This window comes from Amphiprion ocellaris, chromosome 1 (genome assembly GCF_022539595.1).
Source record: "Amphiprion ocellaris isolate individual 3 ecotype Okinawa chromosome 1, ASM2253959v1, whole genome shotgun sequence".
Taxonomy (NCBI): Eukaryota; Metazoa; Chordata; class Actinopteri; family Pomacentridae; genus Amphiprion; species Amphiprion ocellaris.
The window spans coordinates 26,865,657-26,885,543 of record NC_072766.1 but is presented as its reverse complement, the minus strand read 5'-3'; the positions used below and the strand labels follow the sequence as shown (position 1 = coordinate 26,885,543).

Genomic DNA, 19,887 nt, shown 5'->3' with positions numbered 1-19,887 from the left:
AAGAGAGGAAGAGGCTCAATGAATTTCCTGGGAAGGCAACAGTATACGACAGCATATATTTGCATATGCAACTGTAGCTGTAATGATAACGTACCCGTAATTACTTCAGGAAGGGGCTATACCAAGTATTAGAAGATCTCCCCAAAAACTTTTTAACTACTGAGACTAAAACCATTTTTAGAAATAGTAGTTGTGCATGTGTGCGTGTGTGTGTGTGTGTGTGTGTGCTGGTTTATCTGTTCCTGTTCCCACCGCTCTCTGAAACCTCTTCCGGTTGAGGTTACTGTGTGTGAGTGAGTGTCTGCATGCGGTAGATGTGTGTGGTATTCCCTCTCCGTCCTTCACTCTCTCTCCGTCTGTCTCTCTCACAGTTCAGGCGTTCGTTTCCATAGCAGCAGACAATTTGACCTTAGCAACAAACATTCAGATTCTCACCTTAGCAACAGGCCAAGATCTGCGCTGTCATGGAAACCATAACAAACCTGTCAGTTAAGTCAGTTGCTAGGTGATGAAGAAGAATAGTTACTTTACCATTCACTTGGTGGGCTCACACTTTGCCTGGTCTATAACTAAACGTGATCAAATCTGCTCAGGATTTTGTACAGCAGAATATGCGTGCCATACTTAAACAGCCTACTAGAGTTCCTTCTGAATTCCACACATTACTCTGCGGGCACAAGTCTTTTTTTCTGGGAATTCTATGCCTTCATTTATTTTTGATAGTAGAGAGACACAGAAAAAGTAGGGTAAGACAGTAGTAGAATAACATGCAGCAAGGGAATCATACTATAGGTGCATTTGCATCTATGTAGTATGCGCCCTAACAACTTTTTTGAGTAGTGGCTTCACATGTCATTTGTACATTTCCATTTTGGTCACTCAATGTTAGTAACAGTTAGTATTATTAATTCCATATTGAAATCATTTTAGTTTGACCAAACTAGATACCGTACTAACTAGGTGACAGAAAAGACCTTGTTTGCTGCATATATTAGAAAGAGCATTTTAAATAAAATAATACGTTTTTATGATTTTATCATGATACAAAATTCAAAAATCTGTAAAACTGCTCCATAGTTACTTTTCTGGGTGGGATTCTCTCACAGATGGAGGTTTATGTTCACAGGGAGTTTTGCATTCAGGAAACGGATAAGAAACAGAAAAGGGAGAGCGAATGAAGGGCAGAGGAAGGAAGCAATGTAAACCCACATTTCCCAGGAGGGAGTCCCTCCTCTCTGCGCGACAGACAGAAAGGAGGTAGAAAACGGTGGGTTTATCTTTGAATACTGTAAATGAAGTAGTCAAATACAAACCTACTATAATTAAATAAAAGAAAACTGTATATAACAATAAACAAAAAATATAAGGCCAAAAAATATATATGTGTTATTTCTGGTCTGAAGAAAGCAGAAATTCCCTTAAGCTCTGCCCCATTTGCCTCATACTTGATTTTCATGTCCCTATATCACACGAAGAAACTACAGAAAAGTGATTTTGACAATTATTTTTTAAGACTTTTGTGGGATGCTAAAATAAATACTCTGTCAATAAATACACAGAGGCTGGAGGTTAGCACTTTTGCCTTGCAGCTAGAGGATCCTTGGTTCACATCCCGACCTTCACGGGATCTTTCTGCGTGGAGTTTGCATGTTCTCCCTGTGCATATGTGGGTTATCTCCGTGTACTCTGGCTTAATCCCACAGTCCAAAAACATGCACTGATAATTCCAAATTGTTAACATTGATAACATTCATACATTACTGTATGAATGTTATCAGTTTGTCTTGTTATGCTCAAAACAAATTTCCGTCATTGTGGCAAATATCTCGTCTAATCTGATCACTTTAGGGTCAGTAGACAAAAAAGATCTAAACAAAACACTGACATATCATCAAGTTACTGTAGTGAACTTGTTGGCCAACAGTTGCCTTTTTACCCATCCAACAGACACAGAGCAACATTAGTGTGACAACTTGATGAATTCAAGTCCAATATTCACTTTCCTGAGGGAACTTTAATATCTAGAGATGCTAAGTGTTCCACTCTTTTAACCACCTAATAGCTGACTTGGTCTGCCTTCTGTAGAGGCTTATAACGAGTTCATCTGAACACTTTGACAGAAAACAGCTGCCTGCTGCGTCTGGAAATAATGCTGATGAGAGTCGTGACCGTAAATCAAAAACATAATGTTGCTGACTCCAAAATCAGAGATGATGAGGTTTCTCTGTGGGTTGACATTACATTTGGTTACATGATCAAGTGTTAGTATACATTTTTTAAGGATGATTGCAGCTTTAAGTATCAACAGCCACATACTGATAAGATGTTTTAGCTAAGAAAAGCTCATTACAGATTTAATTTTGACATTTCTAAAACAGATTTACATCAGAGTTTCATGACTGAGACTTACTTTACCTGACAATAGCAGGTGTGAAGTGGTTGCTGCAGTGTTCTAGGAGACAAAGCATTGTTTTGGAATTTCACATTTTTGTAGCACTGTCAGCTCGATCTTTTTCACCTTTCCCTGGTCCTTGGTTGTGTTTCTATTTGCCATAACATTGCAGCATCACAGACCTACTGTATTTGTACTATTTTAATCAGCCTTAACTGAATCAGTGTCTTCAAACAAGGCTGAGCGTGGTTTGAGGGTTGCTGGGCCTCTTTTAGTTCAAGCAAAGTACTAAAAAATGGTGATTTGCTTTGGAGGCAGATTGATTTCCATGTACACACACACACACACACACACACACACACACACACACACACACACACACACACACACACACACAAACAGCACAGCACACATGCACGCACACACACACACCACACACACACAGTAGCTGTATTCCAGATGTAAGTCGTTTGTGCTCTCATTTACTTGTTGATGTCCTATGAAGTCTTGGAGGTCTGGTAATAACAGACAAACAGGAAGAGAACCATCATAAATGCAGAGATCAAACACACATACGCACACACACACACATGCACAGACTTGGCTGTAACTCCAGTCCCATGGTTCTCTCTCCAGCAGTGAACTCATTAAAATGAGCAAGGCGACCCCTCTCGTCCTCATGCTCTCTCATCTCTCTTCCATCTCTTCCTCTCTCATTTCTTTCCCAGATCATCCTTTCCCTTCCACTCGCTCCTCTCTTTACTCTCTCCTTATGTCAGTTTCAAGATCCACTCCCTGATTTGAGAATAGATTACATTGTCAGCACACACAGTTGAAGATACTGCTTCAGTTGTACAGCTGATCGGCATGCATGGAGTACACTTGTATATTCTAAGTATGTGCGTTTGTGTCTATGAATGTGGTGTTTGGAGGAGGGTGGTTCTGTTCTAATGAATGGTTGCCGGGTAGAACAGGAGGCGTGAGGGAGGAATTTGTTAATTATGAATGGAGGACTTCTCTCTGGATGTGAACAGCACAGTGGAAGTGTATGTGTGTACGTGCGGTTCAGTGTCTGTGAGTGCATCGTTATGTGGTTGCATATGGGAGGATGTCTTGTGATAATTTTAATCAGAAGGTTGCTAATTTGAATCTGCTGACTGGCTGATGAGGGAAATTAAATGAGAAATACTAATTACCATTGAGGTGCTCATGAGCAAGGCGTTCCAGAGCGATCAGTCCAGGCAGCACAGGGCTGTTGTGTTTCAATTTGCAACAGAATAAATCCCACACAGAGCTGTGTTTCATGAAATCCAATATAAGAGATCATGCAGAGTTAACCAACACACTGCATACAACACTGTCACTGTCTGTCTCTTTGTCAACCAATAATTGTGCATTCAAAAAACTATGTTGTTCTATCAAATACAGCCATTTTTAGCAATAACAATGTTTAGTACCAGATCAGGTATTAGTTTATGCTTTAGAGTAGCAATTTAGGCAGGAAATAAAGGCTGAGTAGGTTGTCTGACTTGATTCAGGAATCTAGAGATTGTGTTTCATCTTTTTTTTTTTTTTTAAAACATTTTTATACCTGTAATTCAAACCTCTCCCAAACCATAGCTCCCTGATCATAGCCAGATAATAATAATTTCATTTAATTTTCATTTCTGAGTGAGAATTTATATTGAACTTGATCCAGGGTTTTGCATAATGATTCACTCCTCTTGTCTGAGCACATAACTGCATTTACTGTGATGCATAGAATATCATAAATTAAGGCCATTTCAGTTTTCTGCTGCTGTGCCACACTGACTGGAATTCTTTTTGTTACAAGTTCTGTTGGTTTTTACAAAGTTCATATCAGGTGACTGAACAACTGCAGCAATGCCAGTGGCTCTGAGAGGCTGTGCTTAGAGACAGCAGTGCCTGGAGCTAAACGCCAACGTCAGCATGCTAACTTGCTCATTATGATGGTGCTGACATGCTGATATTCAGCAGGTGGCGTTTACTGCACTCCCCTACTTAGGTAGCATTTTAGTGTGCTATCATTTGCTTATCATCACTAAATGGTAAGCACAGCAGATGCTGATTGGAATGTCATTTGGCAAGTATTTGGTCATAAATAGCAGATTTTAGCACTAGGTGAAAAGTGGAGGATCACCGCAGTTCTCGATTGATCATTCAGGGATCATTATTGTCTAAAACAATGTTCCAGATGTTTTATAGGCATGACAATTTGAACAAGAAAAGCACTCAGAGAGCGCAATACTCCACCAAGGCTGTTCATTCCCCCGTGTGGCATTGTCAGAAATGCTGCTTTTTTTTGTAGAAATGCAACATTTGTTTATTAGTTATTGATGATCAGAAATCACGGCAACTCAGAATGTGGTTATTTAATATAGATGTACCCCCAAACAAAATGACCTTGGGCTGAGCACAGGCGCGTGTTATGCATGTGTATGTTATGTACGGATACCGAATCGTGTGACCTATGTTGTTATCTATTTCAAATAGATAAGTCCGGGTAAGTCCACAATGGTTGATTTCTAGTAGGAGCACAATCATGTGATAGTCAACAGGCAGCTGATGTAGCATTCATGTGTTGTCATAGTTACAGTGACGTCATGCCACTATCTTGCAATGATACAGAAATCTTGAACAAATCCGTGGATCCAGACTATAAGCCGTATCACTGCCAAAATCAAATCAGTTGGTCCTTGTGTCATTTCTGACCTTCCCTGAAAACTTTATCCAAATCCATTACTCTCTTTTTGAATAATGTTTCAAAAAGACAGACAGACAAACAGACGGACAAATGTACGTCGAACATAACTCTGCCACATTCATTGGCTGAGTAACAATCTGTGTAGTTTTTTTTATCAGAAACTTGGAACATGTGAGACCGACATTAACTGAAGGAATGGTTAGAGCTTGATCAGTTATTGTATGATCCATCCTCTGGTGACCTGGAAAATCCATGCAAATCTTCTATATGTGCATTTATGTGATAGCCCCCAAACCAGGAGCATAAATATAACATTTTTCCATTTAAATAAATAAATGTCCACTTTTATTTAGTTATAAAGTACTTTATTGGGAAATTCAAATTTTTTATATCGTCAAAGCAAATTGGTCATGGCTTTTTCCCCTTTACAATGACATCCTATTCGTTTTGAAATTCTTGAATGAGTCAATTTTCATACTCTGGATCAGTTTTGGATGAAAATATTAATCTGGAACATAACATGTTGGAATAACGCCCCTCCTCCCTCTACACTCCGCACGTTTTCCTGTGTAAGCCTGTGTAAGCCCTTATGATAAACAGTGTCTCTCGAGGAAATCCCATTTGGCTGCTGTTTAATCTGAATTTTCCAGTGTGTACATTTCAGTGGCAGTAGTGATTATGGTATTCTCAAGGCACTGTATACTGTGTAAGCCTCACCTCTGCTAGAATGTCTCTAAGTACATAGCACGCGAGTGAATCTATAATCACGCTTCTTATGTTTGCTTTCCACCTGTACTGTGGCGGCAGCAGCTCTGAGCACCTTGTTTGGTAGTTAGCGGTGTCTGCCATCACTTAAACTCATTTAAACTCTGGGGTCAGCTTTTTCCACACAGACCTACTACCTTAAAATAGATGGGTGTTTACAGCAGCAGGTTAGCTGCTCACGAAACTGGGTCTCTGAGGTCTGGCTGTCACACAAACACACACTCACGAGACACTACTTTATTTGGACAAAACTGGGAGTGTGTGTAACGTCTGTAAGAAGTAAATCGGGGTCTTGTGTAAATACAGGCTGAATGTAAGCTAATACAAAAGCCTCTGTAGTTGCTCAACTGTTTGAAAGATAAAACGCTTTTACTTTATGGAGAACACTAACAGCTTAAATGTAAATATTGATCACAGCTTGGTGATCTGCATGTGTGTGGAACAGAAAAGAGCCTTTTGTGGTGAATATGAGGCATCTGTATGTGTGTGTGTGCATGTTTCACATTATGATTCTGGCTGTTTTGTGTTTCCAGGGGCAACTAGAGATATCGGTTCAGCTCTGACCAGGATGTGTATGAGACATCGCAGCATTGAGGCCAAACTTCGCCAGTTCACCAAGTAAGATACATGATTTCAGCTTTCCGTCCCTTTCCTCACACTCCTTCTGTCTGTAAACTCCTTCCTTTGCCTGGTTTACTTCTTTTGCTGATCTTACACTGCAACTCATCAGGTTTTCTCGTGAGTCATAAGATGGTAAACCTCATGACTGTTTCCATCTAAGGCTGACTTTGTTTTATGAAGTATGATGGGACACGTTTGGTGAGGTTTTCCTTTCAGCTGTATGGATTCCATTAGGAACACTACTCTGTCTGTACATACTGAAATGACTGTAAATAAATACAAGCGCTAGCACGCAACACAGACCACTCCGGAAACCTCACCAAGAGTCTGATTTCAACCATTGTTTGCCTTTTCCTTCATTCTTCATACTTTCTAATGACTTTTCCACAGCAACAGCTATTATAGCAGAAGCTATTACATTTATGATGATGATAATGATGATGATGATCTAAAGTCATGGTAATGACAAAGGGTTTTTGAAGACTGAATCAAGCTCAGAGCTCTGGTGTTTGTGTGTATATGGTATGTATACACACTTCAATAATCCTGCATTTACCTTACATGTGACCATGTACATGGCACATGTGTACATGTGTGGGTAGGGAGGGAGTCAGTGGTCCAAATACTAAAACTATGAAGTGGAACGATACATGGAGGGAATTTATTTAACAGTCTCAGTCCGGAAATATACTGTATCTGTACTGTGTCTCATTTTCAGTGGGGCTTGGAGGTCAGAATATTATATATCGCACAAAGGAAATATGTACCATAGGTGTGATTTTCAATGAGACATTTATCTATTTTCTTTTTCTCTGTTGTTGGCATCATGTCTCACCTGCTTTATAATTCATGCATCTCACTCTTGAATCTCTGTCTTTTCTCCAGTGCTTTGATGGAGAGTCTGATCACTCCTCTCCAGGACAAGATTGAAGACTGGAAGAAGACAGCCAACCAGCTGGATAAGGATCATGCCAAAGGTACACACACATCACAGGTTATGATTTTAATTCAGGAAACCACAGCAAGAAATGCAAGTTCTATCCCCACATCCTCCTTCCCGAAGTAGCTTTAGTACACATAGAGTAGTTACCACTCTACTCTGTGACCACTGTAGAGGTCTGATGTAACATAAAAGGGACTCCTCTTTGATCATTGTAATCTTGCTGAAGATTTAATTGTCAGTTAGCCAGAACAATCATGTTCTAATCTCTAAAGAACAATTTCCATCATGACCCATTATCTATTCACTCCATAATAAAAAGCACTGCACCAAAGAATACAGGAACATTTCACTGGACTCTTGCACCATGTACAGCTTCTTCTAACACTGTGATACAGGATTTGTAGCTGTTAAATGTTACTGTCACAACAGTCATGAGATGAACTGTAGAAGTTTATGTTACAAAGTAACCTGCAAGGAATCTGCACTTGCAAGTATTTCATGCCATCACTTGACACAGACTGGATAACACTGGAAAGGCCGAGCACTGAACTAATGTTGTTGTGTTTGTCTATGTTCTTTTTTTCACATAATTTTTTATCGAGACATGATGACTGAAACACATGTCATGAATAGCAGCTATAGGATACAGGCAGGGTGACAAATTGTATCTTACATGCTAATATTACAAGTGTTCATGCAATATTTCACTTGTTTAACTGTTAACTGTTAAACTAATTAGAGTGGGCCATAACCGTCATGCAACTTTGATTTAACTTGTTTTGCTGTTTACTTGACAAGGAAAAGTCCACCTTGTTACATTCTGATGCATTTGTCTGGCTATAATTACTAGAACATTGTATAAAGATTTACATTGCTTCCAGATAATGTAGAACATGACTTCTTCATAGTTAAGGATTGACAGGGAGGATTGATCTGAAATGAAATAATTAGATAATACTCTGTGTTTCTGTCCAAGTAATGTAAAGTCTTCACCAATGTAGCAGCTCCTGGAACCCTTTCTATTTAAGTATGTATTGGAAATGCAAGATAATAGGAGTTCACACAGAGTGCTTTACCTTCCTCTTACTAAAGCATCTCTCTTCATCCTCTTTCAAGAGTACAAGAGGTCACGCCATGAGATCAAGAAGAAGTCATCTGACACCATGAAGCTGCAGAAGAAGGCTCGTAAAGGTAACAGTGAGCAGTCGAACAGTCAGGCTTAGACTCCTTGCTCTTTAGACAGAACAAACAGAAGGTCAGATTATCGTATGAAAGGCTGCGATAAAAGTCACACAGTACAGTGATTACATTATCAGCTCACACACGTGCGGGACCTTGAGTCACTGACAGAAGTATATGTAGACTTCAGATGAATTGTAAGTTTGTATTGCCATCTAGTGGTTGTCAGAGGTACTGCATGTCATTTTTCATTCGTCCTGAACCACTTTACTGAGGGAGGCAGCAACCAATAATTGTTGCTTTCTTTCTAGAACAGCTTTCATTCAGTTGCCAGGCAGATGGATGCAAAAATACAAAATGTCTGTTGAGTAATTTTCAAAATAATTTTAATAATAAATAATATTTAAATACTTTGCAATACAGTTTAAGGGGATTTCTTTGTGTTTTCTATTATCTACATTGCAGAACATAAATAAAGACATGGGGACTGTAAAATGAAACACAGGTATTTATGTAAAAAGCTCAAAATTGTGTAAATAATGCAAATTTATTTCAAACTGTTTGAATTGTCCTCAAAACACACTGACTGCTTCCTGTTATGAAAGCTTTGCAAACTCCTAACATCCTCTCAAACAGTTTCCTGAGGTCATCACCTGGATTTTTTTCCCCAAAACTTCACACATGTGCTGGCTGCTTAGTCTTCACTCAGGAAGTTATCTCATTCCAAACCTGCTCAGATGAGTTTAGGTTGGGTGATTGTGGAGGTCAAGTCATCTGATGCAGCACTCCATCACTCTGCTTCCCGGTCTGACAGCACTCACACAGCCTGGGGATGTTTTGTGGGTTACTGTCCTGTTAAAAAAACAAATTATCCTCCACAGCAGAGGTAACTTTTGCTCTTCCTTTCCTGGGGCAGTCGTCATCAGAGCCAGTTTCATTGCAGCATGTGATGTTTTTGTGACTGCACTTGACGAAACTTTCAGTGTGCTTGAAACAGACTGACTTTCATGACTGACCTTCATGTCTTAAAGTAATCCTAGACCGTCATTTGTCTATACGTAACTGAGCGGTTCTTCCCATAACAGATTATGTCAAACAGAGTCAAATGGAGCCATTTGCTGGTGGGGACATTGGATTCAATGTGTGTGCCGTTATAGATGACAGAAGCAAAAACTGCTGTGTACATGTTTTTATTACAAATTAAGGAACTGTTGCTGTTAATATTGTTGCTGTGATAAAAATGTGAGTGTTCATGGAAAACATGAAATTGCCTGGTTGAGCCCAAACTTTTGAATGGTAGTGTATATGTATTTTTTTCTTTTTTCTTTTACACCACATGAATTTTGAGCTTAGCTCTTTTCATACATGCACCCCATTCCATTCATCTGTTATCATCTGAATGTATCAGCTTCATATCTGATTGTGCATGCTGTTTAAATTTAAAAATAATTGCTCAGACCCAGGAACATTTCACATCACTTCCATTACAGCAGAAGTGTGAACTGCACTTTGTCACATTAACACTTAGGAACACACACACAACATACCTAGAGTTGTGTTCACAGACAATAAAAAGACACAGTTTGTGGTCCAAAGTCATAAAGCACACTCTTTTTTTCTTGTTCCTTCGTTTTCACATCTAATACAAACTCAAAATGTCCTTAAAAATAACCCCTGCTCAGTTTATAAAGTGCAGTTACATCAGTTACACTCGTTTGTTACATGGCGGCTATCATTGTGGTGGGTTTGACTGAGGGAAGCTGTGAGCAGCATTAATGTAAAGGTGAATTATGTCTAAATGACAGATCACAGTCATTTTAACAAACTGATGAAGCAGAGAAGTGAAGTAACTCATGTTTGAGAAGGGTTTTTATGGTTTAAAACAATAATCAGGGCTGATGTGATTCATAACTGGCAGAATTTTCACTCACTCTGTATTCAGGTCAGTGATTGTCAAGAGATGAGGTGAAAACTAATCCAGGTGACCCCATGAAGCTGAGTAAGATGTTACATAGTTGATAGTGTGCAAAGCTGTCATTAAGACAAACACAATTCTGTTTTCTATTATTTCATTGTGTTGATGTCTGGAATGTTATTCTGTAATGTACAAAAGAGCAAGAGGAAAAGAAAATCCTTGATTGACTACATGTGGCCAAACTCTATGGCTGTAAGCCTGAATACATATGAAATAATTATATCAGAATCAGTTATCAGAATCTTTTGTCAAACGCTAATAATGCAGCAAATGCTATTGTGAAAAAATATGGGAATGTATTTATGTATGTAGTTGACAGTGAAACAGCGTGATGTACTTTGCTCTTATGTTATGAGTGTCTGGTCAGCCCTGTTGCAGTTGATGCTTGGTGGTATTATTGGTTGAATTTTTGGTTGCAGCAGTGTTATTTTGCTCTAACCTGTGGCACTGTGGCTGTCTTGAGATGGCTTCTTTGTACTAACCTTAACAATGAGTTCTGCTATTTCTGCTCTCTCCCTCCCTGTCTCTTGCTGTCCCCCTCTTTCTTTCCCTTTATTTTGCTTCTTTTTTGTCTCCCCCTCCTCACCGCCACCGTCTCTCTGTCCCACTGTAATAGAGATCCAGGGTAAGTATCAGCTTGTCGCTCTGCCTAATCATCTTCCTTTTTCACTCAAATTTCCAAAACTTTGCCTGCAAACAGTGGATATTATGAAATTTGTCAAATAAAGGTCATGGAAAAGGCTTTGGGGTAAAATTAGGAAACCATTTTATGGCATGAAACAATCATGAAAATACACTCGAGGGAAGCAAAGTGAACTTCATCAGGGCTGGATTAACCTCTTTGTGCATTCATTGCAGTCATTTGTAATGAGTTATTGGTCTGTGGTAACTAAAATAACCTACATCTATTTTTGTGAAACACAATAACACAATGAAAACATAAATAACAAGAAAAGCACTCAGAGAGCGCAGTACACCACCAAGGCTGCTCAGTCGTTGTATGATTTCCAATGGATAAGTCCCGATAAATCTGCAGTGGTCGATTAGTAGTTTGTATCGCAATCATGTGATCGTCAGCAGGCACCTGACATAGTGTGCACTTGTAGTCATAGTTGCAGTGACGCTGTGCCGCTATCTCGCAGTGATACAGAAATCTTCAACAAAACTGTGGATCCAGACTATAAGCCGTATCACTGCCAAAATCTAATCAGTTGTTCCTAGTGTCATTTCTAACCTTCACTGAAAATTTCATCCAAATCCGCTAGTCCATTTTTGAAACAGACAGACAGACAGACAAATGTACGCCGATCGTCAAATAACTCCGCCGAGGCTCTGCCTCCTTGCCGGAGTAATGACAGCATAAGGGCTGCTGCCATTTAACTTCAGCCATGAGACACATACTGTATGTGATTATCAGAGACTCTAGGACTACATTATATCCTGCCTGAATCCTTCATCTTACTCATCTAAATCTTTGAATCACATTTTTTTATTGATCTGTGGTATATAAATTGATGAAAATATGTTTTTTGTTTATTTATTTATTTTTAGAAATCCAATATATTTAGAAAAAAGGATATGCAGGTTACAAATGACAACACTATTTGGCATACTATAAATTACAACAATCAAAAGGATAAAGTATCATTATGTTTACTTCCTACAGTGCTGGTGTTTCAAGTAGAGCAGCACTGTCTTTGATGTTGGGAGGTTTTGATGTCAGTTACTTCAAAAATGAAGACATGCTTGAAGCAACGGATGATGAGAATTCTATTTATGCGCTCAGTGATCAAACAGGGTTTGTGGGAATATTTGGCAGTTATTAAAATTCCACATTTAAAGGTTAAAGTGTGCTTTTGTGGTAGATGCACTAACAACGTAATTAATCATTTTACCACAAACTAATTGCTACATGATGAACTTGGTGCTTTTGGGTCCCTGAATAGCTGCACACTGTGCCCAGTGGGGGATCCAGCCTTGCTTCAAATAGACATATTCTACCAACAAACACAGTAACTCAGTTTTCTGCACCAACAAAATTTCAGCTTTTTGTTAGTTTTATAATCTCTGACTGGAGGTCATGTAATAGGTATGTCAATTAAAAACTAAACGAAACCGGCTACCATGACTTTTTTAGGAAATGAACTGAAATATTTCCTAAAAAAGCCTCGGCTCAGGTTTTGTCTCCTGGTGACAGATTTTAGAGTTTTATCCAGTTTCATAGTTAGCTGTCATGTGGTTTCACTCTCAACAATGCATGATGTAGTTTAACTTCTTTCTTGACTCCTACGTGACTTTCGTAGCTGCTACTATTAACTTTGTTGTGATGCCACAGGCTTTCATTCTACTCTCATGCTCCCCCTCCTCCCTTATTCTCTCTTTCATTTTAACTCTGGTACTGCCGACATCTCCACTGACTTTTTGCATGCTGTAGTACTACAAAGAGTTATTTCATGTTTTGCCTTCTATTCACTGTATTTCATGTTTTTTCTTTCTAGGCTGTAGATCATATGCAGATTTTCTACACCATACTTATGTATCTATGTCTTACCTTTTCTCATCATGTGATCGCTGTGCAGTTACAGCAAGTAGTGTTTTAAAGACAGACACACGTTATCTGTGTTTTGGCTCTGTACTGTCCTTATGTTGGGTGTGGACTGACAGTGAAAGAGAAGGAAAATTGGATGTACTCACACATCATGATCAGTTTTTCATTGATGCAAAGAGAGGCCACAGAAAAGTTACAGTTTTGGGGTAGATTACATGTTTACCCCATAAGTTACTGATGTAACAAAGCTACATTCACACAAAAAACACATGCTATTGCACACAGAAATATGTACGTAAGTATGTATGTGATTAGTCGGAATTATCTTATAGTCAAATTTCAAAAGACATCATGATCTCCGAATTCGAATTTGACTGCTATCTGTCTAATATGGGATATAATATAGTATGATATCATAACCTACTTATAGAAGGCAGGAGGCTACACAGAAACATAAAAACAAATACAGGGTGCCCCTGAAGTGTCGACACATATGAACTCTCATTAAATCTAATTTTTTTGCCTCCATAGATTAAATATGAAGAAAGAGTTGCACTGGTACTTCTCAGTGGACGTGAAGGATGGACATATCGAAAGATAGCAGATGAATTTAAAGCACGTCATCCAAGGAGGATTCTACTTGGCTTTTACACGGTGGCAAAGGTGGTTAAAAAGTTTAAAGAAATGGGCAGTGTCATGGACAAACCTCGTTCTGGACAAACAAATGTATCAGCCGAAACAAAAGAACTGATCGTGACCAAAATTCATGCTAGCCAAAAAAAAATCACTTCTCTAACCCTAACCCTATCTTTCAATATGTCCATCCTTCACGTCCACTGAGAAGTACGAGTTCAACTCTTTCTTCTTTTGACAAAACAATATTTAATCTGTGGAGGCAAAAAGTTATAGTTAAAAAGATTACCCATGTGTCCAGACTTTAGGGACACCCTGTACAGAGCGGAAACATTGAACAAGGTGTTGCTGTTGATTTGGTGTTGGAGTTCCATAATCTATGCCAGTGGTTTGATGGAGCAGTGTATTTGGAAAAGCAAAGATTGATGGACAGATATCCAGTCAAGTCAAATTATGTTATAATGCCTGTGTTTTTATAAACGTACTTTATCTACACTTCCATCTTCATTCCTCCTTTTCCTTTCATTTAACTTCTCTGATGAGAACATTTCAGTGCTGCTGCTCTCTCAGTTCTTTAAATGTCTCATCACAACTGTACCGTTGCCTTCCCAGGACGAGGGGACCTGCAGCCCCAGCTGGACAGCGCCATGCAGGATGTGACCGACATGTGCCTGTTGATGGAGGAGACAGAGAAGCAGGCAGTGCGCCGTGCCCTGGTGGAGGAGAGAGGTCGCTTCTGCACCTTCATTAGTTTCCTTCAGCCAGTTGTGGTGAGGACATCTAGTAGAATGGAGAGACGGGAGGAGGGACAGATGTTTAGACGACGGAGCAAGCAAAGTTTGACCTGCGGCACAGTTTAGAGCTGCTCTGCAACAGAATTAAAGTTTAAATACCGTAGATGTGTCTTAGTCTGACATTTAAACAAGAGATGAAACAGGGTAAGATTTTCTTGCTGTCATTACTATGGCAACGAATGTCCCTAAGTAGTATTTTTGTGATATTGCATTAACAATCTTTCTTTGAAAACCTTTAAAAAACACAACAGACACCCAAATTACATAATTTATCACAGGCAGAAACTGAAAAAAACCAAAACTATTTGTCAGATTTTCAATAGATGATGTGTGATATGGAGTTCTGTTGGGAAAGTTAACCAAATCGCAATATTTCATCAAAATTGCTTTGTTTTATGTCTCATTAAAAAAAATTGCCAAAATAAACCATTTGCAGTAACCATCCATCCATCCATAATTTATACACTGCTTAATCCTCATTAAGGTTGTGGGGGTGCTGGAGTCTGTCTCAACTGACTTAGGGTGAAGGCAGGGGACACCTGGACAGGTCAACAGTCTATCACAGCGCTACATATAGAGGCACACTCACATTCACACCTACAGACAATTTAGAGTTACCAATTAACCTCAGTATGTCTTTGGGAGGTTTGTGGGAGGAAGCCGGAGTATCCGGAGAAAACCCATGCATGCACAAGGAGAACATGCAAACTCCATGTAGAAAGATCCCGGGAAGAGCGGGACACAAACCAGGGATCTTCTAGCTGCAAGGTGAAAGTGCTTAACCACCAAGCCACTGTCAAGCCCTTGCAATAACTTATTTTTTAAAAAAATCTTATTTTTAAAAACAAAACAAACAAACCAACCAAAAACAAACCCCAAAACATCTGCACTCCTATGCACTACCAAGTGCCATAATTCAGGGAGTACTGAGCTGAACTGCAGGCTGTGCTGAAACAGAGCAGATTGGAGATGAATATGGAAACAAATTTAAAATGGAATTAATAAAATATCTGTAATATGTAGAACTATAATTTTTTACAGTCTTGGCGACATATGCAAACTCGGAAAAATTCTACATGTATTGATTCCATTTTTTCCCCCAATTTTTGTAAACATTTTATTTTTTATCGTTTTTATGAAGAGCAAAATATTTTTTTGAGTCCTCTCTACTTGTAGCCATGTTTGTGTTGTGTCCTTGAGTCCTTGCTTGTGTGTTGGAGCCTTTGAGGTGAAAAAAGAAGCAGGAAGACCCGGCGTTAAACAGACCAACTAAATACATTTTTTTCGATCCCGTTCTTCTAGAATGGGGAGCTTGCCATGCTGGGTGAGATCACCCACCTCCAGGCCATCATTGATGACCTCACTGTGCTGACAACTGATCCTCACAAACTGCCCCCTGCTAGTGAACAGGTGCAAAGCATGCACACCCACAATATGCAGATCTCATAAAGAAACTAACAAATAATGAACAAAGTCAGTTGACTGCGCTCTTCTGCCGTTCACTCAGGTGATTAAGGATCTGAAGGGCTCAGATTACAGCTGGTCCTATCAGACCCCTCCATCATCCCCCAGCAGCTCTGGCTCTCGTAAGAGCAGCATGTGCAGGTACTCACACACAAATACACACATGTGCACAAACACACAACCAGCACCTTCTGCCTGCTCTGCAGTGATTCATATATTGACTATCAGAAAGAGGAGCCTTCCTTGATGTTTATGTTTCACTGTGATTGTCAGTGTCTCAGTCCATCATTACTGCTTGTTCAGTCATCTTCAGTTCAGTAGAATCCTCTGATATTGAACCACAGCTTTCAAAGAGAAAACATGCACTAAATAAAAGATTAAATAACATATAGAAATTTGGAATAAATTGATGTCTCTACATCATTTATCTTTAAATACACACATGCTCGAATTTAGAGTCTGTGAATAACAAAATGAATGTTACAAGAAGAATACAAAAAAAAGATTTCTGTGGTTCTTTGTCTTGAAAAAAAACACTTCTGTGCGTAAACCATTTTGTGTCAGAGGGTGCATGTAAAGCATGCAACTTTACAGCCTTTTGTCTCCAGTGCTTATTGTGTTTTTGTCTGTGGATGTGCCCTGGATTTTCATGAGTTTACACACTCTCTGTCTACTTCCTCCTTCCCTTTTCTCTTCCTCCCTTTCTCCCTCACCACAACCACCATACTGTGCACTTGGATCTTCTTCTTTTGTCTGTATTCTATTTTTTGTATCTTGTTTGTGTGCACTCATGTGATTTGCCCTCTTTCTCTGGCGCTGGGTGTTTGCTTACCTGGTTTCCTTTCATTTTCGGGGTCTCTATTTTTAACTGTGACTGCTGTGTGACTTTACCGCATCATTGCATTGTGCGTTTTCGCTAACCTGATGAACCAACGACTTGTTGTCAACTACTCCTGAACTTCAACCCATCATGTAAATCTGTCACTTTCAATGCTTCCTCCAATCACCAATTTATTACCTTTAACCATCACCAACACCTCGTATCTTTTGTTTTAACTTCTTCCGCAATCAAACCATTACTTTGACACATCCCTGTAATCATGCTGACTCTCCCTAAATACTGTCTTCACTCCACACTGGGGATCAACACCTTCATCCTTCCTTCACATTTCTTCATGCCTACATCACTCTGCCCTCTCCCTGCTCCTCTACACCTCCCTCCCCCCAACAGCAGTGTGAACAGCGCCCACAGTAGTGCCTCCCGTTCATCAGGGGGAGGTGGTAGTATTGGTATTGGTGTCGGCGGTGGAGGCTCGCAGCCTCACTCACCCACCTCCTCCTCCTATCACTACCGCAGCAGCCTGCCGCACCAGCCTCCACCACCGGGGGGCATCGCTGCCCACCGCCTCAGCAGCGTCTCGTCCCACGATTCAGGCTTCGTGTCCCAGGATGCTAACATCTACTCCAAGCCTCCCTCACCTATGCCCTCAGACATCACAAGTCAGGTACAAATGCGTTAAATACATACTTCCATATGTATACTGTCAATCAAAAGTTTAGGTTTTGCTTAGAAATGTCCTTATTTTTGAAAGAAAAACTTTTTTTTTTTTTACAATGAAGGTAACATTAATCAGAAATACAGTCTAGACATTGTTAATGTGGTAAATGACTACTCTCTGATTTTTAATAGAATGTCTACATAGGGGTACAGAGGCCCATTTCCAGCAACCATCACTCCTGTGTTCTAATGCTACATTGTGTTAGCTGATCGTGTTGAAAGGCTAATTGATGATTAGAAAACTCATGTGCAATTATGTTAGCACATGAAGAGAAGTTTGAGTGTTCATGGAAAACATGAAATTGTCTGGGTGACCCCAAACTTTTGAACAGTAATGTACTTCCATATGTACATGTATTGGGTTTATGTACACAAATTCACAAATTGTGTGTGGTAATGAGGCTTAACAAGTTTGTTCACAGGGGCCATGGTCTAATGATTAACAACTTTACACTGAGTTAAAAAAGGCCTCGGAGAAATCCAGACTGAAAGAGACAGCAGACACAGAACCTGCTGTGTTTGTAGCTGTTTCAGTAACATCTTGCAGGTGAAGCAAAGCTGTCATCGCAGGAACCTGTGCATCTTTAATATTGAAATGAAAGAGATAATAGATTGTATTTCCATGACAGGTATGTGATCATAAAACACCCTCCAGATGCTGTAGACACCATGAATTCCTGAACAGTTTAATAAACCTGCTATGTACCAAGTCACACTGCTGAAGTAGTGTAAAAAAAGAAGCAAAAGAAGAAGACAAATGATTTTCTAAACGGATTTCTTTTAATTGGAAAGCATTTTAGGTTTCTTTAGAGAAACACATTGCTAAAACCAGAATTTTTCCTTCTTCCCTGCTGTAGAAATCATCCAGCTCAGCATCATCAGAGGCCTCAGAAACATGCCAGTCAGTCAGTGAATGCAGTTCTCCCACCACTGTAAGTATCTACACTGTACAACATAGGTCCTCAACAATGTGAAACACGAAACCAAAGGAGAATTCTACATCAAATAAAATAGGTTATCAATTGACCTTTATAATGAAAGCTATTTAATAATATATAAACATAATTCTAAAATGAGTTAACTGAGAATTAAGTAATTGCTATATATTTATCATGAATGTTGACTTTTGTACATCTAAACACCTTAGGTATAGTCAGATTTTATTCTAAAGTACATACAGGATCAGCAAAATAGAAAGACATGACTAAAACTGAAGATCAGTAAATTGTACACAGCAGGGTCCTATTCATCAATCTGTGATGTCAATGCTGTAAAACAATTTGATGATATCAGTGATCTCTAAATTGAATGTCTCCAATACCTCTGTTTTATTGTCATGTTTTGATTTTGCTCTCTTGGTTTGGGCTGTCCAGATACACGTCTGTCGGGTCTGTCATTTGTGCAAAAAAGATAAATTGATTAGTTGAAGTGAGAAAAGCAGCTCTGCTGATGCCTGCCTTTATGACTTTAAGGTTAATAGCAGTTAATCTTCTGTCTATCAATGCCCACAGAAACTTGCTGATAGCTTTGTCACAGAATATAGTGCCATCTGTTCTGCAGTAAGTTTGCTCATATACCCAAAAATCTGTCTCTTAGGAGTTTCAGAAATCCACTAGAGGAGACAGCAGAGAAGGAAAATAAAAATACATTTCTGGTAAAATTTAACTTTTGTGAATATAGTGATGGTATAAAGTCATTGTCAGAACAGAATTATATAACACGCTGTTTAAAAGATATGTTTTCATAAGCATTCACCAAGGTAGCAGGAGTTACAATAGTTTCATTGAATTCTGAAAACAACAGGAGACTTTGACGTCTGAATGCTGAGACAAACCTGCAACAAAATTGACATTAGTAGCTCTCGGGATGTTTAATGGGCCCTCCAGCAGAGAATGCTTTTTGGTAGTATCAATCAAGATCAAATCCAACACCATCAACTCACTTAACAAGAGAACAGTGAGAAAAACACCCCTCAGACATGAGTATATGTTGAATTAATGCATGTAATGCTTTTCAGATTTAAAAAACAAACAAACATTTAATGCGACAATTAGTCTAAGACGACACATGGAAACAGTTGTATCCTCCAAATCATGAATCACCTCCTCAGTTCAATGGCAAATGCAGCATTGTTTTTAAGATTTACTGCCATTTGCATCTTCCCTCACATCAGGTCAGCCGCTAAGCATGGAAAGCTTGTATCCTGCACTTTTTGTGTCTCTGGAGACACACCCACATGAATGCCTCCGAATTTATAAATTCCTTTTAATTATGTTTTAGAGCTATTCTC

General features: G+C 39.2%; 1 protein-coding gene across 3 annotated transcripts in view; it reads left to right on the top strand.

Annotated features, from left to right (window-relative positions):
- Positions 1–19,887, top strand: part of mtss1lb (MTSS I-BAR domain containing 2b) — an 83,703-nt gene that overhangs the window by 57,105 nt on the left and 6,711 nt on the right. For 2 of the 3 annotated variants that reach the window (XM_055009232.1, XM_055009234.1), the window contains exons 4-11: positions 6,416–6,500; positions 7,389–7,480; positions 8,563–8,637; positions 14,394–14,551; positions 15,878–15,985; positions 16,083–16,180; positions 17,271–17,544; positions 18,455–18,529. In XM_055009232.1, coding sequence (XP_054865207.1) covers positions 6,416–6,500; positions 7,389–7,480; positions 8,563–8,637; positions 14,394–14,551; positions 15,878–15,985; positions 16,083–16,180; positions 17,271–17,544; positions 18,455–18,529 — 965 coding nt within the window. Of the gene's footprint in view, positions 1–6,415; positions 6,501–7,388; positions 7,481–8,562; positions 8,638–11,216; positions 11,226–14,393; positions 14,552–15,877; positions 15,986–16,082; positions 16,181–17,270; positions 17,545–18,454; positions 18,530–19,887 lie in introns of all 3 variants that reach the window. The other variant, XM_055009230.1, reaches the window with a different exon arrangement.